General features: G+C 41.7%; 1 protein-coding gene across 1 annotated transcript in view; it reads right to left on the bottom strand.

Annotated features, from left to right (window-relative positions):
* The window catches only part of ryr2a (ryanodine receptor 2a (cardiac)), a 172,127-nt gene that overhangs the window by 7,257 nt on the left and 140,143 nt on the right, over positions 1-24,727 (bottom strand). The window contains exons 96-106 of the mRNA XM_078279587.1: positions 21,524-21,594; positions 19,732-19,873; positions 18,912-18,998; positions 16,643-16,912; positions 16,354-16,484; positions 15,381-15,423; positions 14,428-14,561; positions 13,656-13,716; positions 12,762-12,908; positions 5,890-6,024; positions 2,473-2,629 (exon numbers count right to left, since the gene is read on the bottom strand). Of these exons, the coding sequence (XP_078135713.1) occupies positions 2,473-2,629; positions 5,890-6,024; positions 12,762-12,908; positions 13,656-13,716; positions 14,428-14,561; positions 15,381-15,423; positions 16,354-16,484; positions 16,643-16,912; positions 18,912-18,998; positions 19,732-19,873; positions 21,524-21,594 (1,378 nt within the window). The remainder of the gene's footprint in view (positions 1-2,472; positions 2,630-5,889; positions 6,025-12,761; positions 12,909-13,655; positions 13,717-14,427; positions 14,562-15,380; positions 15,424-16,353; positions 16,485-16,642; positions 16,913-18,911; positions 18,999-19,731; positions 19,874-21,523; positions 21,595-24,727) is intronic.

A 24,727-nucleotide genomic window follows, 5' to 3' on the forward strand; every position in this document is an offset into this window, starting at 1 on the left:
CATGGCGACAGAGCCTGCACCAGGTGCTACCATGACACTGTTATTATGCTTCTTCCTCTTCTTCTTTAGTTTTGGCCTATGGTTTTGGCGCTTTGCAACAAACAGGGACAGCGTCACCAACTGGAATGGAGCGTGTACTAACTTGCAATCTAGGAGCAATGATTCGCCAAACCTGCTTTTTTCCAGTCTAACAAACTTCTTCTGATTTTATTTTGTAGTAGCAAGTAATGGAGATGCTTAGGGGAAATGTATCGGATTAAAAGTATACATTTTCATTCAGGAAATGTAGTGGAGTAAAAGTAAAGTTTGTACTTTGTTACATTACAACACTGAGTAAGTAAGACACAGTCATCATTAATGTTATTAGTTTCACCTGTGCCGGCTGTAAAAAGTCCTGTTGCTCGTAGCGGTCATAAGATACCCAGGTATTTACCAAATTAGACCAGATCGGAACATATTGTACAAATACACGGCATTCGTCAACCTCAGTACAGAACGGACACAGTGGTTTTGATCTATTCGAAGAACATTCAATGAGCAGTGAAGTATGACGTGAAACAATGCAACTGATCAAAAGAACTGACTAAGGTAAACACTCATCACATTTTGTAGTGTCATAATAATGTGCAGACTGCAAAACACCTGCTGATCATTTGTTGTGAATATGTCACATTCCATTCTGTAAAAAACTCTGACCTAAGCGTCTCCCATCTGTTTTAGGTGGTATCATAAATTTGGATCATAAATTGCAACACTGTTTTCCTTTCAGAAGATCTATCTGCATGAACCCACTTTGAACCAATCCTCCTTTCCTCTGAAGCCTCTTTCTTATCTATCTACTTTCACGTCATCCGAGTGAATGGAGCGATTAGAAAATAATTACAGGACGTTAGATAAATAGTTAGAAAATGTATGCATGCTTGTGTGTCTCATTAAACCTTTAGAAGATTGTGAACTGAACTCTGCTTCGTGTCACTTTGTTAGTCAACTCACAGATAGGGCTGGGTATCGTTCAAACATTTTCATTACCGGTTTTTCCACTGACACATGGCCACTGGATAAGGGAAGTCATGTGCCATCTTAAGATGGAGAAAATTAGAACACACAGTCAGAGGGTTTACTGGGAAATGTTATAATATATGGGAGAGCTTCTTAACTTGTGTTGAGGGAATGGAAGCAGACAACATGGCAATGTAAAAAAGTACACATCTTGTATTCTTTATTTTTCCTTACGGACATCTGGTTATGTATAGTGTCTTTATGTTTATGTCTGGTATTTGGAGGGTGGGAGGTTTGGTTATATGGGTTTCTCTTTTCTGTATAACGTGAAAACAAATAAAAAACCTTGATTAAAAAAAAAAAAATACATTTTCGATACCGGTGACTTAGATACCGGTTCCTGAATGATACTTTTTCGATTCCAATTTTATGAAATCTATTTTAACAAAAAGAAATGATTATGGCACAAATCTTTTTTTTTTTTTTTTCAGCTCCTACTACGTGAGCGTCTCTGTGCATAACAAGTTTTTCCATTGTGTCGTCGTGTAACGTTAGACAGCCAATCAGCAGTATTATTAGATCTTGGTAGAAGCATGCTGCATGCTGATTGGCTCACTGACGCTGATGAGATTTACTCCTAAAGATATTGAAATTGGGAATTGAATGACGAAGCATTTTTCGATACTCGATACTAAGGAGGGAATTCGGTCGGTGCCTAAAAAGTATAATTCGGTACCCAGCCCTACTCACAGAGGTGAGCCAGTAAATGATAGAATATGGACCACAAAACAATGGTGATCGGATTCTTTCATAAGATCATTCTAATTGGTATTACTAATTATTGATAACAGGCCCCATGCCCAGCATAGGTTTTCAAAAATTAAAGGCTGTTACCCTAAAGTATGAATTAAAAATACTTTTATATATATATATAATATTTTAATTATAGTCATATGGTCAGGGAATAAGTGCAACAATCCACTCTTATGCAGTTATGAAAAAATATGTTGCTGCACAGAGGCAAACCTCAGTGTCTTTTTTGCAATGACTGCATGGCTGCATTGATTCTTAAAGTGTGTTACAAAATCTTTATTTCCTGCTCATATGCCCTTTATTGATAGTTATGAGGTGACAATGTTTCTGCAAAAAGATGGCCAATGTAGAGGCAAATGTGAGCATTGTTATAAAGGAGCATCTTTTTATGTCTTTTAGCTTCCATCTTCCAGCATCAAAGCTCACCATTCAGCAGCCGACTCAACATAAGTCTCAGATGTCAGGCCATCCTGATGTAGGAACATTCCTCACACAGAAGTCCATTCCGCTTGGTCTTTCCACCGACACACATGATCTTGAGTGTGTGTGTGTGTGTGTGTGTGTGTTTGTGCATCTGCGCATGTGTGTGTGTGCATGTGTGTGTGTGTGTGCGTGCGCATGTGTGTGCGTGCGCATGTGTGCGTGTGCTGGATCTCTCACCCTGGATGATGGCCAGGAGGATGACGATAACAAAGAAGAAGAAGGTGATGTCAAATATGATGCGATAGATCTCATACTCGTCACCTGCCGGGTCCTCAATCTGGTCACCAATCCCTCCACCTGCTCTCACGCCTACATACATGTGAAACATGTAGCACTGGGAGAGAGGGCGAGAGACACACAGGAAGAGGGGGAGAGAGAGAAATGTAACGTGCTGGATTTTAAACTAAATTACAGAAATATTTAAAGGTCAGAGGGACAAAGAAATGGGACAGATTAAAGAATGTATTGATAATTATGTATTTAGCATCAGTAAAAGATAAAAAAGAAGGAAAATAGGGTCTCTATATAGTCAGCAGCTGTTCGTCTGTGTAGTTATACCCGTCATTACTTTGGAAAAACTCATGATGTCAAAAGGCCAAAACTAATAAATCACGCCTGAAAATACCTGAACCAAAGTGGTATGACTCACAAATTGAAAATGCTTCTGTTCTGTGTGTGTTTACACAAAGAACATTTGTAGTATGACCATCATAATTTGAGCAACAAAGTACAAGAACGATAATTACTTTAAAATCAAGGTAAAAGAAAGAATGAGTCTGTGTTCATCGGAAACCTGGGAAGAGAGAGAAAGACATGAAAGGTGTATGTAAAGTGAACAAGATGCAGAGAAGAACTGAGCTAAAGGAGAGAGAGAGAGAGAAAGAGAGAGGGAAGAAGATGGGAAAACCCCAGTACTGAGAGAAAGATGAAGGCTAAGAGAGGAACAAGTGAACAGAAAAGAAGCAATCAGCTCAGATCATCTCATCCTGCTGTGTTATTGTAAGGGATGTATTCATATAAAGGGAGGAGAGGAAAGAGCAAAAACCTGCCAGGGGCAGTGGCCCTTCATCAGTCTATCTCCTTTTCCCACTAAGCCCCTGTCACCCCTATGTAGACCAGTAGAACTGCCACCCGTGGCCCCTTAATAGGAAACAGCAGAGCTCTATGGAATGCTATGGGTGACTGACTATAGGGGATTAGAGTGTGTCCTGAAATTTCCGGGTGAGAGAAGGCCCCCTCCCACCCCCCAGAAAACACACACCATAGAGCCCTTATATAGTATTTCTTTCAGATGACTTGGCAGCATGGAACAGTCTCATCACAGCAGTAATTCATTGTGTCTTTAGCCATTTCCTCCCACCACCACAGACAAGACTTGATTTATATGACATGTTAAGACTTCCTACCCAATTATACTTGTTAGGCTAATGCCGACCTTGCGCCAAATTACTTTTCATTCGATTCCACTGTCGCAGACTAATTTCCAATATCGGAATGAAATCCTGAGAGTCTTGCTAGAGTCGGCGCGCTCCCCTCATCTCAATCGTTTGGTGTAAGGTTGTCATAAAACTCAGTCCCAGTCTTTTTTCCCGTCTTGACATTCTGACAAAATCAAACGTGTTTTAAATCAAAGTTTTAAGTCTTGGTAGTGAAGTTAAATCATATGACCATTGTCAACAACCAATGTGTGCGCTCCCACAGCAACAAACAGGAGGAAGCAAACTGGCTAGAGCCAGTTCTGTTTATGGTTGCTATGGCGCCATGCTAAGCTAAACCCTAAAGAGGGAAAGATGCTGGGGCGACCTCTAGCTCACCCAGTAGAGTGTGCGCCCCATGTAGGCTGAGGCCTTGGCAGCGGCCCGGGTTCAAATCCGACCCACGGTCCTTTGCTGCATGTCATCCCTCCTCTCACTCCCCCTTCCTGTCTTCAAGCTATCCTGTTGATTAAAGGCCATAAAAAGCCCAAAAAATAATCTTAAAAAAAAGAAGAGAAATAAAGTTTCTGATGTTCAACCCTTCTGAAGCCCGTCATCCGACGAGACATTCATCTACATGTACGGCAGAACAGAACATCTGTTAACTTTCCCTAGTTACCAGCTAACGCTAACGGTAGCTAGCTAGCTTGGTTACATTTTTCAAAACGAACGCAGTTGTAATCTTGCAATTAGTGATCCTGTAAGATCCCCAGTCTTTACATATGATGACAGTCAGTTAGATGTGAGATGATTGTCTTTAGATGTGAGATGGTGTCAGACTTTAGTCTTTTCAAAGTCTGTTCAGAGTCTTCTAGTGGATGGTAGGCATTAAAACCCAGACCTTAGTGTAAATGTAAAGAGTTACAGCACCAAAGTTTAAAAACACAATACATGCTTTCACTGTTACTATCACATGGCCTGTGGCATCAAGTGAACTTCCTGTACCACAGAGCTGGTTCACGTTTAACCAGGATAAATCACAATGGAAGCTTATGTTGCTACTGTAGCCAACCTGCTCTGGCATCTGTTTCGATTTTACATTCCAGATCCCATTATCCAGGATCATCACTAACTGTAACTGTACCCTGAGAGCCTTAAATTGAGTTTGCATCATGATATCACCCCAGATTGGTTGCATAAAATTAATTATTCTTATCCTGTTCCTAAAAAGCTAACAGAAACTGACAGAAATGAGCATGTAATCTTCAGCAGCTCAGCTGAACCGCATACAGAGCCTGAGGGTGAGGAACGTCAGACTAAAAGCTCTGACCCATGACTTTCTGTCCATAAATGGAGCTAGACCCTCTTACAGACAGACTCCTTAAGGATACTTCCTAATTTCAATGAGACAGGCTTTACTGACATTAGCAGCCAGAACAGCAGTGGAGAGATACTGTAGCAAGTGGGACCATATATACATAACAATACTGCAGGTGACCAAAAAAAGATATTTTAACAAAAGTAATGTGCAGATTTTAGTTTCAGATCATTTGCTTGAAAAGTTACCAGAAATGACCTGTCTCAGCTCCAGGTATAGCTTTTGGTTTGATCAGTACTTTATTTCCAAACCTACTGGCTGTGACCAGTGCCACCTACACCTCCGTTGCCCAGGGTCCACACATCTTACTGCTACTTGCTGTAACACAGCATACACCTCCCCACCCTTCATCCACAGCCGTCATTAATTTCAAGCTCGTTCGTTAAATGTTAGTTAACCTCATCTCTACTCTCATGTTACATCAGGTATTTGTTCCTGTCCCAATGTAAAATGTTGTCATTATGCTCACAGTGAACACAGACCAACAAAGTTATGCCGTTATGCCAGTGGTTCCCCCCTGTTATAACTCCGGGCCACCCCATAGGGAAGGGAACTAGAGACCTGCGCGGGACTGTTTTCTTAATCCCGCTTCTGCCCCCTCCCGGTGGATTTCTGACCATTACCGCCCGCTCCCACAGTGTGTATGTTCTGCTCCCGCCCGTTCCCGCAGCGTGTGTGTTGGGTCCCGCCCGAACCGCGAACATTAGCTTTATTGTCAATAGATTGACCATTGATGCTTCTTCTACTCTCTTCTTCTGACTGCTCTACGGCACCTTAAAGCTTTACACTTATCATACTCACTGTCAACATGTCGTCACACTTCATGTCTGGCAGTTCTCCATCTTCACTCTTGTTGTAGAACTTCCTGAAGAAGTTGAAGGCCACTACAGTGTAGAGGTACACCACCACTGCTAACAGGCCAACTGTTAACACCAGCTGGAAGACAAAAGAAGAGACCAGGCTGCTGTGATGGATACACAGAAAACAACTCAAGTGGAAAAATATCAGTCGTCATTTTGATATACTTTAAAAGAAATGTGACATGGTCTGTAAAATACTGCATGAAATGCTATACTCCTATCCTGTACTAGAATGGTGTCTGTAACAAGCACACAGTTCATCACTTTCCTTGGTGAAGTTTTGATTACATATGCCTGGAAGTACTGCAAAGACATTATATTTTATATATATCAAATGTATACCGTTTTTAGTTGGTTTTTTTTAATGGAGAATCGTTAATTCTTCAATTAAGCTAATTTATCTTATCAAGATGGCGCCGCGTGAGTGGTAGCTCTGAGCCTGTGAAATTTAGTGTATTTCTCATATTTGTATTTCTTTTTTTGCGTTTTTTCTTCTTCCAAACTGTTCTTCAACGTATGTGCATATATGGATGTATATGGATGGCACATCAGTGTTAGGGAGCAGTGCTGCACTAAAGACATTGAGTTGCTAGCTGTTAGCATGCGGCCATATTACGTCCCGAGGGAGCTTTCGCACATCATTGCGATAACTGTCTACATCCCCCCTTCGGCCGATGATTTCTGTGTGGAGAACACCCTACCTAAGAAGAAGGTTTGGTGTTTCTCCAGCAACAAACCTTGGGTGACTCCTGAGCTCAAAGCCCTGCTGAATGAAAAGAAAATACTTTTTAAATCTGGGGACAAAGAAGAGCTGAGGAGGGTTCAAAAACAGCTCAGATGGGAGATAAGGAAAGGATAGGACAGCTACAGGAAGAAGTTGGAGGTATGCCTTCAACAAAACAACACAAGGGAGGTCTGGAGGGGACTGAAAAGCATCTCCGGTCAAAACAAAGACAATGGTAGAGGCTTTGCTTCTGGTGACCGTGACAGGGCAAATTAATTAAATCTTTTTTTCAATACATTTGATTCTACCCCCTCTCCTCCCCCTCTCCAACCAGACCTCAGACCTGTCGGTGACTCAACCTTTTCCTCTCTGGCCACTGCAGACAACCTCATCCCCTCTCAGGGCTTCTGAGACATCAGCATCCCCCAATTAACACCTGTCCACTGCTTTTAGCCGCTTTCTGACCAAGTAGTTACAGGAACGTAGTTATAGGAAAAGTCCACTTCTAAACAGATCTACTAACTACTCTCCCCCAAAACCGTTTTTTCCAATTGCATTCGCACTGGCCAAGTGGCCGTAGGGACTATAGGAGGGGTAAGAGAGTGATGCAAGCACGGCAACGGTCTTTATAGCGTTAAAATCAGAAAACAAATACACCAAAAAAAGTATGAACTAAATACTAAGTTTGCCGAAGAGAAACGGGTCTCTCTCCCCCTCCTCTGCCTGCTGCGCTGTGGACGTGTGTGTGTGTGTGTGTGTGTGTGTGTGTGTGTGTGTGACGGCCGGCGAGCCGCAGGACACGCTTGTGGAGTTTAACTCTGAAAAGACAGTTAACCACAGGTTCCCGTTAATCTTATGATGGACATGTGTTTAAACAAACGAACCGTCAACGGCGAAATAAAAGCCTCTTATTTACGAGAGCGGTCTGAGAGACCTCCAGCTCAGAGCGAGGTGTCTGAGCAGGACTGGCCGAGTGACGAGCTAGAGGCCGGGGCAGGCGCTTGCTGGCTGTCGCCTCACTTCATGGAGCTCCTCAACTCCGAAAACTTTGAAGCAAATTGTCAATTCGGCATCAATTGTCACAAGACTGCCTATATTAGAAATCTAAACAGTTCATTTCTCGCCTAAAACGTTGTCAGAAGTGAATTTAGTGCTGAATAAGATAGTGAAAATTATTAAAATTGTCCGTTGTTGGTCTGTCTGTACCGGAAACCCGACCCTCGTTGACCTAGGTTCATATGCTGAAAAGGGAACAGTGAAAAGACCCTGCCCTGAAGTAGGAGCTGAAAGAGAACTGCGGCCAGAGGAACTTAAAAATCCCCAAATTGGTCCAGTCAGAACACGAGAAAAAAAGGATTCTAGGAATTTTATGTTCTAGGAACTGCAAAAATCCCTCCGGTCAGAAAGCTGCTTTTGTGTGTGGTCCCACACCTCTCACCCCCTACATGAGATTGTGAGGTCCCTGAGCAGCTCCTTCAGCAATCAATCAATCAATCAACCAACATTTATTTATATAGCACTTTACAGTAACCAAAAGGTATCCAAAGTGCTTCACATCAGAAACCAAGACTAAAACACACATCATATAACATATCATACAATAAAAAGAATGACACATAGAAACAATAAAATCAGAAAAGGTTACATATAAATAGGAGAGGGAAATTGTCACACCACTACTATGTATTAAAAGTCTTAAGTTTTGAGTTTAGACCTACAAAGCACTACATCTGTAGTCATCTGAATGACTCTTCGGGCAGCGACTGCAAAAGTCTGATCACCCCACCGTTTGTACTTTGACCTTGGGACTTCTAAAACCAGCTGATTTGAGGACCGCAAGGACCGGTTGTGCTCACGCAGGGTTAAGATCTCGGACAGATACTCCGGGGCCAGGCCATTTAAGGCCTTGAAAACAAACAATAAAATCTTAAAATCGATTCTAAAACGCACAGGGAGCCAATGTAGGGTGTAGAGAACAGGAGTAATGTGTGCGCGTCTAGATGTATTTGTTAAAAAGCGAGCAGCAGCATTTTGTACAAGTTGAAGTCGTGAGATGGAGGTCTGGGTCAGACCAACATAGAGAGCATTACAATAATCCAACCTTGAACTAATGAAAGCATGAATAGCCTTTTCTAGATCATGCCTGTTAAGCAAGGGTTTAACTTTAGCCAGGAGACGAAGCTGGAAAAAGCTCATTCTAACAACATTGCTGATTTGCTTATCAAATTTCATGTTGCAATCAAAAGTTCCCAAACTCCCAGCTGGATTGTTAGGCATACCTGAAGTACTAAAGACGATACACTCAGTTTTAGCTTCATTCAAATGAAGAAAGTTTTGTGAAAGCCACAACTTAATATCATTAATACAGCTAAGCAGGGAGTCTAGTGCGACACTGTCATTCGGTTTCATAGGCAAATAAATTTGTAAATCATCGGCATAACAATGAAAAGACAGGTTATGTTGTCTTATAATTGCCCCTAAAGGCAACATATATAAGGAAAACAGGATGGGGCCAAGAATAGAACCCTGAGGTACCCCACAGGAGAGAGGAGCAGTTGACGAGGATAAGTCACCAATCATGACAGAGAAGCTTCTATTTGTCAAATAGGATCTAAACCATGTAAGTACTGAGCCTCGGATGCCTACACACTGATCAAGGCAAGAGAGGAGGACTGCATGATCCACTGTTGGGAAGCACGATTGATCGGGCGGAGATTCCCATGCTCGCAGCCTCGCTTTGAGCGCTTCCTGTTCCAGCAGCGGGGAGATGGGCACTCGGAGTCGGGTACAGTCGACCGGAGCCACCGGTAACTGTGTACCAGAAAACGCCGCAGATTGCAGCCGATGAACTCCGCGGAAAACCCAACACAAGGATAGCCCAGATCTGAGCCTGACACGTACTCCGCCTCTCTTACCGCGTCTCCTGCGGCGATTGTTGCGGAGCGGCAGGCAGGGCTGACGCATTAGATAGGCCGGTATGGACGCCAGGAAAGGCGGCGGCATAGATTGACCATCATAGCCGTAGATCGGCACTTTCTCCGCAGAATAATATATACTTAAAAGAGCCAGGCGGTCATACACCAGCAGAGGTGACACATTTCGAACGACAAACAGTAGAAAGAGGCAAATATACAATAATTCCAACACAGGTAAGCGGAGAGACACACACAGCGGCGCCATCTTGAACCCGGAAGTACTCAGAAGAAGTCCACCAGACTGCTGCACCATCAGTGCAAGAAGGAGGGCTACCGCAGGTCCTTCATTCCAGCAGCAGTCAGACTCTTTAATACAACATCATAATGTAGCACTGCTAGCTGCTTCTGTAATATGAGCCATCTCTGGACAATATTCTGCATAATGCACGTTTATCTATTTATCACTCTTTCCTACCTCCAACTGTGCAACATGTCATCTCTATTCATCCGCACCTTACTCATCTGTATATCTGTGTTTATATACTGTCTGTTTATATAAAGGTGTTTATTGTGTAAATATGGTTGTTTTATTATAACTAATTATATTCTATTTTTCCATTTCCTATACTTTATGTATATTTTTTCTCCTATGTCTACTTAATGTGTATTTGTGTTATTCTGATGTGCGTGTTTTCTTTGAGCTGCTGTAGCACAGGAATTTCCCCAGTGTGGGATTAATAAAGTCTTTCTTATATCATCTTGAACTAACAGGGTGTGTAATGTCAGCTGCAACATTTTCCATATTTAATTTGGCTCATGGTTTGTCCAGATACATTTAAATGTTCGTTTAGGCAGAGATATTGGTATGCATACTTATCACTAAATATTACATTGTACTGAGAGAACAGTATAGTAGTAGTAGTAGTAGTATAGTACAGAGTACTATAAAACTGGCAACATTTTCACAATTTCACATTTGTACGATTGGAATATATTTATGTTAAATTCTTTCTACAGTTTGTTCAACTCGACCAGAAGGAATCCAGTATAGAGTGAAAAACCATTCCAGCCTCTGGTCTTTATTGGACTCTGTTATTGGAACATGAGATAAGGAATGAACGATTTATTTGTTACTATGTATTACTATGGTTGGGTACTGAACTCTATACTTTTTTGGGTACCGACCGAATAACGTCAGTACTACCGAGGACCGATTCACGTTAAATCAAACGGTGCCAAATTTCAGTACCCGAGAGCGCATACGTGAGCATATCTGTCCTTTCTGCATGTTGACAGAGAGCAGAGCTCCGACACACACACACACACACGCACACGCACACGCACACACACACGCACACACACACACACACGGAGCTGTGCTGCGGACGGATCGAGACAACGTCGACTTTGTTAAAGTCCCAGTGGGTCACGACAATGTCGGTAAAGCGGTTGCAAGTGTCGTTACACTTTTCAAAACACGCAGACAGCGTATTCACCCTTTGCACATGACGTCACGCTCCACTCGCGCGAATTATGAACGCCATGACGGACGGCGGAAGAGCTATATATATGCTGTAGATGGACGGCAAGCTAAACTCGTGTTTGTGTTCTCACATTCACAATCTGCAGAGTAATCCTCACCAACACAAGCATGTGTATGTATTGCCTTTCTGTTTTAAATGAGTGATAAATAAAATTATCCTCAACCAGCTAGCTGCCGTGCTAACCAGCTGTCCTGCTAACAGGTCCAACCTGATGATGACCCACATAACTAGCTAACAGCGGTTATTCACTGACCTAACTACATATCCAAAAAAGAAAGCCGTTCCCTTGATCATTTAACTTAACACACATACAAAAAATATCGGTTAAATTAAAGATGACATGGCACGGAAACGAGTTAAATGCAGGTCTGTGGAGCTCCTACCCCGGCTAGCTGACGAGCTAGCTGCAGCTAGCTTTGGACTGCTCGCTAGCTGCTGCCCATCGCGTCGTAATATCCACCGGTCAAATCTAAACATAGGCTACACGGCGAATATAATCACAGATAAGAAGATGGCTAGATGTTACAATTATGTGTGGTTAGTACTGATCATATACATTTGCGTCGAAAGGAGCCAGTTGAGGTGGTTCGGGCATCTGGTAAGCTACAAAGAACTGGGAAGCATCCAGACTTTTAAAGCTTTGAGATCAGCACCAGTATATGGGGGTACCCCGTTTACCACATAGTGGTACAGATCAGCACCAGTATATGGGGGTACCCCGTTTACCACATAGTGGTACAGATCAGCACCAGTATATGGGGGTACACCGTTTACCACATAGTGGTACAGATCAGCACCAGTATATGGGGGTACCCCGTTTACCACATAGTGGTACAGATCAGCACCAGTATATGGGGGTACCCTGTTTACCACATAGTGGTACAGATCAGCACCAGTATATGGGGGTACCCCGTTTACCACATAGTGGTACAGATCAGCACCAGTATATGGGGGTACCCCGTTTACCACATAGTGGTACAGATCAGCACCAGTATATGGGGGTACCCCGTTTACCACATAGTGGTACAGATCAGCACCAGTATATGGGGATATCCTGTTAACCCTATTGACTGACTGACATGCTGAGGTTGTAGGGCAAGGCAATTTTAGTCCTATAGCACATTTTAGCAACAAGGCAATTCAAAACACTTTACATAAAACATTAAAAAGCAGTTTAAAAGAGATAGAAAATAAAAACAGGCTAAAATAGAATAAGATACAAATACAAGAACAAAAGATACAGTGCAGTGTAAGAAATGAATAATTATTAGATAGTTTGTAGGGACGGGTTTTGGAGGGGAGAGGGAGGGGTTTTATTTTTGTGTGGCGTGTAAAATGTTGTAAATAAATAACAAAATGTTCTAAGTAAATAGAATAAATAGGTTTGGAATTATTTTTACAACCAAAATACATTTTTGTTATTGCAGAGGGAAAGTACCAGAAAAAGGTACCTTTGGGTACAGGAACCGAATTCCAGGTACCGGTATCGGTACCGTACCGGGAAAAAAAGTAAATGGTACCCAATCCTATGCATTACACACAGTAGTTGCAGGTAGGTGTTTGGGTCCAAGCGTGCAAATGCAGTTGTATTTATGTTGACTGTAGCGGAGGATGTACAGTAGTTGTTTACCTGTTTTCCATTGTGTGTGACTGAGGACAGGATGGTACGGAGAGTCTTGAAGCCCATGGCGATGTCGAGCAGATGGGCAGCAAAGAAGAAGTTGTTATAGTGACCTAGGATGGACATGGTCATGTACCAGGCCAGATACAGGAAGGACTGCAGGGAGCGACGGAGAGAGAGGTTAGTCAAGCTAGTGACTAATACAGATACGTATGGACAACTGTGCATATCAATGTTCACTTTATGGCTTTATTTGCAGGTTAATGTCTCAATTCATGAAAATGGCATATGAAGTGACTTTTAATGATCCCAGAATTAGACATTAACTGGACCATATCTTCTCATAATGAGACAACAGTGAGACAGATAACATGTAGTAAGCCCTGCACTGAGTAGAGATTGACTATATTTTTGAATATATTACTGATATATTTCTTTAAATGTTTTACAAGATGTCCTATTTGGAATAATTACTTTCCTACTAATTTAAAAATTGTTTTTAAATAATAAAGAAGCAGTTTCAAGATTTGTCCACGCACAAAAATAATCACTAAATATTCCCATTTCTGCTAGAAACCACACCAGTAATAGCTGAATCCTTATTCAATAAGTCAGTGTAAGACAATAAAGTATAATGTAGTGATAGTGTGGTTAATTTGAATCAAAATTCAGAAAATGTCTGCAAAGATGGCAAATTATGCCACAGTTTTACATTTTATCATCAGTATTTTATTGATTTTATTTGCATTAACACCCATGGAATTACTGTGGACATCATGATCATATTTCAATTCTTAAATTTGAAAATAAGAAATAGTTTTTGGAAACCCTGTTATTTGTGAAGGGGAAATTCAGCATTGTATCCCCACGATAGAGCCAGATGGTGAATCACTACATACTCACGTTGTCTGTGAATACAACGCCCAGCTTCCAGATCTGGTACTTGACATCGATGGAGTTCAGCCTGATAACAGAGGGAGAAGAGGCTCACAGAGGACCATCATGTCTGATACCATGTGACCAGAGGACCTTTGGCCCTGAGCTTTCAGGGTGAATACAAGTCCTGCTAGTAAAACCTGATAACTCCCATTCCAATTTCAAGTGTGTGCCGATCAGCCTGTTGGGAATTATTCATACCAACGAAACCAAGGAAAAACAAATCTATCTGTCGGCATTTCATTTTCGTCTATCTGGTATTCTGCCTCCGCACACTGCTTTGGAACAAGAAAATCAACATTGACTTTTAAGCTGAACAGCATAAAAAAATACTGCCTTTTTTATCATATAAAGGAAATCATTTTTAAAATATAGATATGAATGTGCTTTGACTGGGTCTGAGTCTGTCCTGGTCAGTATATGATAACTATGGCCAGCCCGCCACAGACTGCTATGGATATTGTTAACATTACTGAGCTTAGTACATCACCTTCCGTGTTTTTATCTTCTGTGTTTTTAATGCCTTAATAGAGGCACTCTCTAATTTAAATTGGTAGTTTAATGCATGCAGATGGATTATTTCCACAACAAAATACAGCTTCATGTGTATAGAAACTTATTAAAATTAGGTGTTAATCAAGTTATTGGTTAATTAGAAGTGTACAGTAAAGTATCAATAGATATTTGTCTTCACACACCCACCCACATCCACCCACACCCACACACACAGAATACTCACACAGCCGCCAGTGAGCTGTCTCTCCTGGGCTTTCTCTTTTTGTGAGAGTCGCTGAAGTCCAGAGCAGCCTTGTCCATTCCCAGCAGCTCACTGATGCGGTCATGGCCGTAAAACTCTCCGTATTTATCCATCACCTGAGGAAGAGCAGAACTCCTTGAAGAAACACTTTCCAGTAGAACAACATCTCACATAGATTCAAATAAATTGTACTTTTTTTCTTAAATTGCCAGCATCACACTGTTTTACTAGAGTCACCGGGAGCTACAGACTCACATGATTCAGTCTGATTAATCTTCAATTCAACCTTCCCAGAACTGCAGGAGGAATGTGGGACCAAGCCTTGGTTGATACAATATCAAAACAAACTGTCTATACAGATCTATAAGGGCTACCCTGTTTATTTTGAACCGTTTTGATGTCTGGGAGTTAAAACCTGGTTTGTGAAGTTAGTACTTTCTAACATGCATTAGCCAAATTAGTCGGTCAAAACTGTGAAAAGACCCACATGCTGCTTCTGTGTATTCACTGCACAGCTGATCAAATAATGTGTATATATAACATGTCTGACATTACTATACAGACAGAGGAAATAGAGATGGAGCAATAGAGACTGGGTGTGCATGTGTGTGAGAGACAGGAGTAAAGCTTGATTTATGGTTCTGCGTTGAATCTATGCCGTCACTACTCATAGTTACGACCCTACGCCATAGCCTGATGTGCACCTCCCCAGAAATGTAAGAAGAAGTTCGAAAAAGAAACACGATGTCATAGCTAGCAACGGGGTCAACTCTGCCCCTTCTCTTAGCTCAGGAATTCTCTTTTTTCTTTAGTAAAATATCTCTCAGCAGCTTTGTGAATAGCTCTTCAAACTCTTAACTTTAGGAGGACTCCTGGTGGCAAGATACAATCTTTTGACAATATGGCCCCAGGTCTACAAAAACAGTGACACCTACCTTCCTCTTCACAAACTTATCCCAGTAGTTATTGGGGAAAGATCTGAAAATCAGAGGACACAAGGCTCATGAGTCACATAAAGGCTGTATTATTATAAAAATGGAACTGTAAAGAACTGCAACAACAATAACAGATACGTTTAAACTACTTCTCAGGTTTTCCCTCTTAGTTCTTCACACATCGCCCAGATTATTGCCACTTGTCTTTTCAATGGATGTTTGTTATGATTAACACTTTTTTTTTGGGTTTTGAGACAAAAGTTAAGAAAAGATGACATAATACCCATAACATTCAAGACAATATAATAAATTAATAACCAAATGGCCAATAAACTGTAAACCAAATAAACATATGTATATGTGAATAAATCATAAGCACATTGTTTACACTTCCCCAGCACAGAGCTTCTTAGGAGCCCTCCAGAAAGTTCAGCTACTTTCTCTGTTTATAACCATTTTACCGTTTATATGACATGTTTTTCAAACGCCGCCACCCTAGCCCTCTCACCAGCCCACTCCTGGATTGACGGCACCCCTTCATTCTTCCATCCTCTTAAAAGAATCTGTCTGGCTATCATTAAACTAGTCTGGACCCAGCTTCTTATGTGCTTATCCATCCCTCTTAGGATTGACCCATCTCCCAGAACCAATCATCTCGGGCTGAATGGAACCTGGGTCCCTGCAGTCCGACATAGGTTATCACGTATCCCGGTCCAAAACTCCTGGACCTTATCACAGGACCACAGGACATAAAGTAATTGGCCGTCCTCTGTCTTACTTTTCCAACAATTTGGTGTGTCTTTCAGACCAATTCTAAACAATCTGGAGGGAGTCCAATAGAAGCGATGCATAATATTGAAATGAATGAGGTGCTTTTCAGTGGATGTTGAACTACACAAACTACAAGCTCACAAATACACTCTCTCTCTCTCTCTCTCACACACACACACACACACACACAGGGTCTACTCACTGCGTGTTGATTACCAGTCTGTCCCACTGTCCTTTGATGTCATCCTCAGATGGTTGTTCTGTGATATAAAGGCCATCAAATTCCAGCTTCCTAGCCACCTCCTTTTCACGCTTAAAGATCACCAGTGGCACCTACACACGCACGCAGTAAATAATAATGAGTGTTACTTGATTTCAGAAAATTCAAATCCTTGTGTTGGAAATATCTGAGAAAATGATTAAACGACTAACTGAAATGATTTGTTAGGATTTAACTGATATAGGTTTTAATGATAATTGCTGCATCCTGCCTTGAGACAGTAGTATCCAATGATGCAGAAGAAGGATATGACAGTGTGCATGACAGCCAGGATCCGTAACATGGGCTCCATGTATCCACTGCTCTCCTCCAGGACAAAACGGACTGTGACGGGCTTCAGGGGTTCCCCAGCCTCGTCCATCACCTCCTCCTTTGTCTCCATGGCTTCTCCTCCCAGTGGATCCCACTGAACGCTGCTGTGTGCCTGGCTGCTGGTGTACACCACTTCCCTTTCTTCAACCACAGATGAGGATGTAGAAACCTGGAAGGGACAATACATTAGTCGTTTAAATGTAGAAATCCAGCGGGGCCTGTAAGAATAAAACAAGACGACAAATGCAAATGTTGTCACCCTGATGATGTAGGCAGGATATAAAACGGGCAATCCTACTTTAGACTCACAATAAAATATTCTACCTTTGTAAAGCTAAGAATGTTCAAGGTTTTTATAGATAATCAGAGAGGGGTTAATTGGATGGGTCAAAAAACACAGGACTTTCACCCAGGAGACCGGGGTTCACGTCCCGTTCTTGTCCCGCGTGTCACAGAAACGTACATTTTGTAACCTCAACCACCATCTTTTCCTAAATCTAACTGTCCCGTTCTTGTGCCGCATGTCAGTTAAACCTACGTCCTGACCCAGAGTGTCAAAAGTGAGTCCCGACCAAGCACGTTTAGATATGACGCCAAAGGAGACTTTTAGCGTCAATAACAACGCCAAAGGCACCTGCCCAAGTATCTGTATTTTACGCGATGGGAGTCAGAATGTGTCTGTAAAATGATCCAACATATACAACTTTTTGATGTTCTGTTTTGTTGAGACTCTGTCCAGATGGAGTTAATTGTAATTTTTAAGATTTTTGCCCATATTTTGTGTGTACATTGTGCAGTTATAGTGTATCCAACCCCTAAACTAAACCTTAATTGATTTTTTTTGTCCACTTGGAGGCAGCAGAGCAAGCTGTAAGCATTACATGTGACATATTATCATCATAAAACTTTTATTTACACATCCAACAGACGTAAAGGAACATTATCATTCATTTAGAGTCGTGTTTCTGACCACCAAAACAAGTCCAATATTTACTCTTGTCTAACTGTGTCTGTTTGTTTGTGGCTGAGTAGGTAGTGTACAGTGGCTTTATGGAGCTTTTTCACTGACAGCTGCCTGGAAACAACGAGCTGAAAGGTACTAACAAGCTTTGTAGAACTGCAGAGTTGGGTGACAGTTCTCTGTGGGTCCATTACTATGAACTTCCCAAAACCAATGTGTTTATGATGCATCATTTTGAGTGATTAGTTATTTTCATATATTTTGAGTGCTTATTGATTATTAGTTGTTAATACTTGCTATTATTACGCTACACAGGCATGTTTTCACTGCGCCAGTTGGGCTAATTTCACTGTTTACTTGTACCTCGCAAGCATTGAGATAGAAGAAAATATTGCAGCCTTGATAACTTTCTACAGTTATACATTCATACCTCAAACGAGAACAAACCAGAGTTATACAGATGTCACAGGTTTTATTTGGTGCCCTAGCTGCCACCTTATGGCAAAGCCGCGGCAACGGTTAGCGGGGAATTAAGTTTAAAATTTGGTGACTGTAGACTGTAGGAGGCAGCAGAATACTTGACTCCTGCTGACAGAATGGTTGACAGGATTTTAGGATTTGAGAACAATACACCCTCCGACCACAAAATGGATTACAATGGCAGAGTGGCGCTGTCTGTATTTCCACTCGTTGACTTCACAGGAAGAAGACAGAAGAAGTGACTATTGTAACTTTGGTGAAAAACTATACGTTTGTTTGTAGCATGGATGTATTACAATGAATGAAACTCACAAGAATTTATTTTGGTAGACCTGATAATTATCTTATTTTAACATCCCATTCATTCTGTTGTGGAACCACATGAACAGGGACAGGACAGATTAAATACTTTATAGAGGATCTTTGGTTATAGGCTGCTCCATTGTTTTTCACAAAGTCGGACCTGATTTCAGCTAACGCTAGTAAGCGGTAGCTAAATCAGCCAAATCTGTTAATCGTGTGTTTGTTTGTCAAATGCTATTAATCTAATTAATTATCCTTTATCCTGTATCAGCACACTAACACTGCTCCTTGCAGTGTCTTACTGTAGTGCTTGTTGGTCTGAATGTGCCGTTAGTTCTCTTTCTCCATGAGGTACAAGGAAAGAAGGTCGTGAAGAAGTAAGGTTTCCGTCTCTTATCCGATAACATCTCTGCTATATCATTACCTTATAGAATAGGAGGATGAAATTGATTGCAAATGCAACAAACAGCGCCAGCATCCTCATGTTGTAGAAGTTCCTGGCAAAGTAGTTCTGCAGGGGAGACAGAGAGAAGAGTTAGTAATGTCAGCACTTGATGTTGGACTTCCAACAAAACTCCTAAATTAATCAGCTGCTTCAACTGCATGTGAGTATTGTGTATCAACAGTAGGTAGTGGGGAACACAATACAGTGTCCTCGTTCGGTGTAAAAAATGACTTCTTGAATTATAGGAAGTTAATATGGGGCTTCAGCCATCTGAGTTAGACAAATTAAGTGGGTGTCTTTCAAAGGTACAGCTTTTTCAATTTGATATTTCTCTCTTTGTTTCCTGTGCTGAGCTGCAGTGGAGGAGTTGTAAAACAAAGAGGACATTTAGTCCTAAAAATTATTTAACTTTAGAAGATCTGTGTAACTCAGACAGCTAAACGTCACATTAGATTCAGCTGAGCTATAGAATACATTTTTATACAGAACGAGGACTGTGGATTTTGGTATCACATTAGGTATGAATCCCTGTCTGGCCAGTATGAACAGGAGGAGGGATTACAGCAACCAAAAACTGTTTCAATGTTCACATTGGCATACAGGTATTGTTTTACGAGAAATTTTAAGAAGTGTTAACAAGCCCTTTAGCATCTGAACACTCCTCTTCATGTTTACTGCCGACACCACATGTAACCAGCTGTTGCAGAAACTGTGTGAATGTGTTTCCAGCTGGACTGAAAGTTTTCAGAGAGAGTTGACCATCACTGCTGAAACAAAAGGATAGAAAGGTGTCCTGTACCAGTAGCTTCCTCTGGTAGGCTATGATCTTCTTCAAGAAGGCAGACTCATGCAGATCTGGTTCATCAGACTTTGAGGTGTGATGCCTTCTCACTTTTGGCTTGATCTTCTCATTCTTCTGTTGTTTCTCTACATGTCCACTCCTACAATCACACAACAATTTACACTTACACACAGCTAACAACACAATACTGCTTCACTGTGTTTTCATTTAGAGGGCTAAGTGAATGGACAGGCTAAGTAATAAAAATAATGGTCTATAAACCAGGCTAAATTGTAAATGTGTTTACATTTCATATTGCATGTCACTTTTTGTAACTGAACATATTAGATATATTATTAGATTGCCATGTTTCCTCATGATAATATCAGATAAGATGTTGCAAACATTGAAAGTGGTCAGAAGTATTTAACATGTAAAAATGTATGTTAAATGTGTTTGGACTACCTACTAAACACATTTGCTTTTGACAAATTCTTGACTCAAGGTTCACTTACTAGCTTTTTCCTGAAACTTTCAACCGCATCTCATGTATGCAACTTCTGTCAACTGAGGTACCTCTGTTTGCCAAGGAAGACTGTGGAATGTGTTGGAAAGCTCTGGAAAAAAAGCCACTAAGTGGATCTTGAGTTTTTGGTCAAAATACTCAGGTAGTAGTGTATGGTAATATAACTCTTCTGTACCTGTGGTTTAATGGCATTTCATAGCTGTAAACTTTCACGTCTGCACTGTCCATACAGTCAGACGCGGCGTCAGCCGATTTTGCTGGGGCTTCAGCCCCGAATGTTTTGAGTGTAGCCCTGAATGTATTTTGAAAAGTTGAGCAGACCTGTGCGTTACTTAGTGTCCACTCTCGCTGTAAAAAGCTGTGCAGCTTCAGGTTTATGGACGCGCTCTGCTGTCGACATGCTGCGGCAGATGTGTCGCGGTTGTGCTCCGTGTATTTCTGCCGAAGTTTCGGTTTTCTACCTCCGATGTAGAGCAGCGTACAGCCACTTCCCTAAACTTTGTCTCATTCAGAGACCAGAGACCCAAACGGGGCTCTGAGTCTTTCAGAAAGTCTGAGATCTACCATATCAGCAGAGCAATCACGTAATGCACAGCAGACTGGTGCAGGTAGATTATTTTCTGAAATATTGTGACTTTATTCTTGTAATAGCCTGTTATAACTTTATTTTTCTCAAAATATCACGACTCCTCCAAATCTTATAGTTATATTTTGAATGTGCACAAAGTTTTGGACATGATCAGAAATCTTATTACAGTCCAGGGGTTTATTAATAAATTAAAATGAATAATGTATCATTGAGGTGAATAATTGTCATATGCACATTTAAGGAGGTTACTTCCTCAACAAAAGACGCAAAAGAGAAGGGAGGAGTAAATGATGCTAGGCTACATGTGTGCTAACTCAGATAGAATTAGTAAAGTCGATCCAAAGGAGAATAAATAGCTGAAAGTAATACAGAATGCCTGAGAGCCTTACTGCATTATATTCCATTATGTTTTTATATTTGGATTGTAATCTGTTTCCCTTTACATAAAGATATTTCCAGCATATTGATTCAGAAAAAGGTAGAAATAGGTGTATAAAAATACACCAGAATGCAGGAAATGAAGTGTTTAATGCTCAAAATATTCTGGGGGTGGTCCCCTAGACCCCCCCCCCACATCATAAGTCATCACATAGATCTGGAAACAAAACTTTGTTAAGTCAAGTCCTAGAAACGCCCCTGCATAGAGTACATAGTGTTTTGGTCAATCAGATTAGATAACAAAACTGTGTACATACTCTGATGCTTTCTCAGGTTCACATTCTGTCTCTGCTGTTGCTTCCTTCTCCTCTGAGGAAGAGCCCTTCGACTGAAACAGAAAATATAATTACACAAACAAGACAACTGAGTGTATTTTAGCTGCATAGCATAGCTACTAGCAACATTTGAATTACAATCTGAAGACAGTTGGTGGTTTGTTTAAGTACTGTTAGTCAAATGTGATCTAACCACACCCACACAGCCCTAAAGAAGCAGAGTACAAGAGTTGACTATTATACAGTTTACAAAGTGAAAAAGCCCAAAGTCCCCCCCCAAAGGGACTTACCATCTCCAACAGAAAACCACTGTTCACAAACTGCTCCAAACAGCTCTATTGTAGTCCAGCCTTTACTTCAGAGACAAACGTGGTCACTTTGGAACACACGTTATAATGCTCGCCTAGCTGCTAGCATGGCACGCCCTCATACTCTGCTTCTGACTGGCTAGTAGTCCTTACCTAGGTACTGTCAGGGCACGCCCTCATACTCTGCTTCTGACTGGCTAGTAGTCCTTACCTACCTACTGTCAGGGCACGCCCTCATACTCTGCTTCTGACTGGCTAGTAGTCCTTACCTACCTACTGTCAGGGCACGCCCTCATACTCTGCTTCTGACTGGCTAGTAGTCCTTACCTAGGTACTCTCAGGGCACGCCCTCATACTCTGCTTCTGACTGGCTAGTAGTCCTTACCTAGGTACTGTCAGGGCACGCCCTCATACTCTGCTTCTGACTGGCTAGTAGTCCTTACCTAGGTACTGTCAGGGCACGCCCTCATACTCTGCTTCTGACTGGCTAGTAGTCCTTACCTAGCTACTGTCAGGGCACGCCCTCATACCCTGCTTCTGACTGGCTAGTAGTCCTTACCTAGGTAGTGTCTGGGCACGCCCTCATACTCTGCTTCTGACTGGCTAGTAGTCCTTACCTAGGTACTGTCAGGGCACGCCCTCATACTCTGCTTCTGACTGGCTAGTAGTCCTTACCTAGGTACTGTCAAGGCACGCCCTCATACTCTGCTTCTGACTGGCTAGTAGTCCTTACCTAGCTACTGTCAGGGCACGCCCTCATACTCTGCTTCTGACTGGCTAGTAGTCCTTACCTAGGTACTGTCAGGGCACGCCCTCATACTCTGCTTCTGACTGGCTAGTAGTCCTTACCTAGCTACTGTCAGGGCACGCCCTCATACTCTGCTTCTGACTGGCTAGTAGTCCTTACCTAGGTACTGTCAGGGCACGCCCTCATACTCTGCTTCTGATTGGCTAGTAGTCCTTACCTAGGTACTGTCAGGGCACGCCCTCATACTCTGCTTCTGATTGGCTAGTAGTCCTTACCTAGGTACTGTCAGGGCACGCCCTCATACTCTGCTTCTGACTGGCTAGTAGTCCTTACCTAGCTACTGTCAAGGGCACGCCCTCATACTCTGCTTCTGACTGGCTAGTAGTCCTTACCTAGCTACTGTCAGGGGCACGCCCTCATACTCTGCTTCTGACTGGCTAGTAGTCCTTACCTAGGGTACTGTCAGGGCACGCCCTCATACTCTGCTTCTGACTGGCTAGTAGTCCTTACCTAGGTACTGTCAGGGCACGCCCTCATACTCTGCTTCTGACTGGCTAGTAGTCCTTACCTAGCTACTGTCAAGGCACGCCCTCATACTCTGCTTCTGACTGGCTAGTAGTCCTTACCTAGGGCACGCCCTCATACTCTGCTTCTGACTGGCTAGTAGTCCTTACCTAGGTACTGTCAGGGCACGCCCTCATACTCTGCTTCTGACTGGCTAGTAGTCCTTACCTAGGTACTGTCAGGGCACGCCCTCATACTCTGCTTCTGACTGGCTAGTAGTCCTTACCTAGGTACTGTCAGGGCACGCCCTCATACTGCTCTCTAGCTACTGCACATGGGCGACTCCCAACAAAGATGGAACAGCAGTGCGATGCCTCACTGGGTGAAAAGAGGAGCTGCAGCAATGTGCAGTACAACAAAAATATGGTGTTTTTTGAAAATTAAACCATGTAAACCTATTCTGGTACAACATCTAAATACAATTATGAACCTGAAAATGAGCATAATATGAGCACTTTAATGAAGAATACCTAAGGACGTTTATTTCTGGACTTTAAATTTGTCCAAAAAAAATGGTCAAGACTGAAATATCTCAACAAATAGTGGATGGATTGCCATGGAATTAGGTACACACATTCATGAATTTGAGGAATTTTAATAACATTCATAATCTATTCCTCGAGTGCCATCATCAGATCAACATTTTAATTTGTCCCAAACTATATCATATATTATAAACAAATACCTGCAAAACTAATGGCTAATTAAAACACACACACACACACACACACACACACACACACACACACACACACACACACACACACACACACACAGATTGAGTTGTCAATAATTTAAAAGAGATTTTAAGAAAAACTTCTTGGAGAATTCAAAAAGGCTGACTTCCTGTTGAGTCTTTTTTCGTATGTCTGGAGATGTTACGTGTGCTTACAACATTTCATTCATCTATTTCAAATTTAACATCAGGGGCTTCTTTTCAGCCATTTTGTCACATCCATGTGTAAGACCCACAAAGTATAAAACTGTTCACCAGTTCTGATGCATGTGCATATTTTGGTGAGTTTTTGAGCATCTTATGCCCCTCAAAAATGTGATTCATTGAGCAAAATAATATTATATCTATATCTCTCTCTCTCTATATATATATATATACAGTCAGGTCCATAAATATTGGGACATCGACACAATTCTAATCTTTTTGGCTCTATACACCACCACAATGGAGTTGAAATGAAACGAACAAGATGTGCTTTAACTGCAGACTTTCAGCTTTAATTTGAGGGTATTTACATCCAAATCAGGTGAACGGTGTAGGAATTACAACAGTTTGTATATGTGCCTCCCACTTTTTAAGGGACCAAAAGTAATGGGACAATTGGCTGTTCAGCTGTTCCATGGCCAGGTGTGTGTTATTCCGTCATTATCCCATTTACAAGGAGCAGATAAAAGGTCCAGAGTTCATTTCAAGTGTGCTATTTGCATTTGGAATCTGTTGCTGTCAACTCTCAATATGAGATCCAAAGAGCTGTCACTATCAGTGAAGCAAGCCATCATTAGGCTGACAAAATCTAAACAAACCCATCAGAGAGATAGCAAAAAACATTA

Source organism: Sander vitreus, chromosome 21, assembly GCF_031162955.1.
Source record: "Sander vitreus isolate 19-12246 chromosome 21, sanVit1, whole genome shotgun sequence".
Classification (NCBI taxonomy): Eukaryota; Metazoa; Chordata; class Actinopteri; order Perciformes; family Percidae; genus Sander; species Sander vitreus.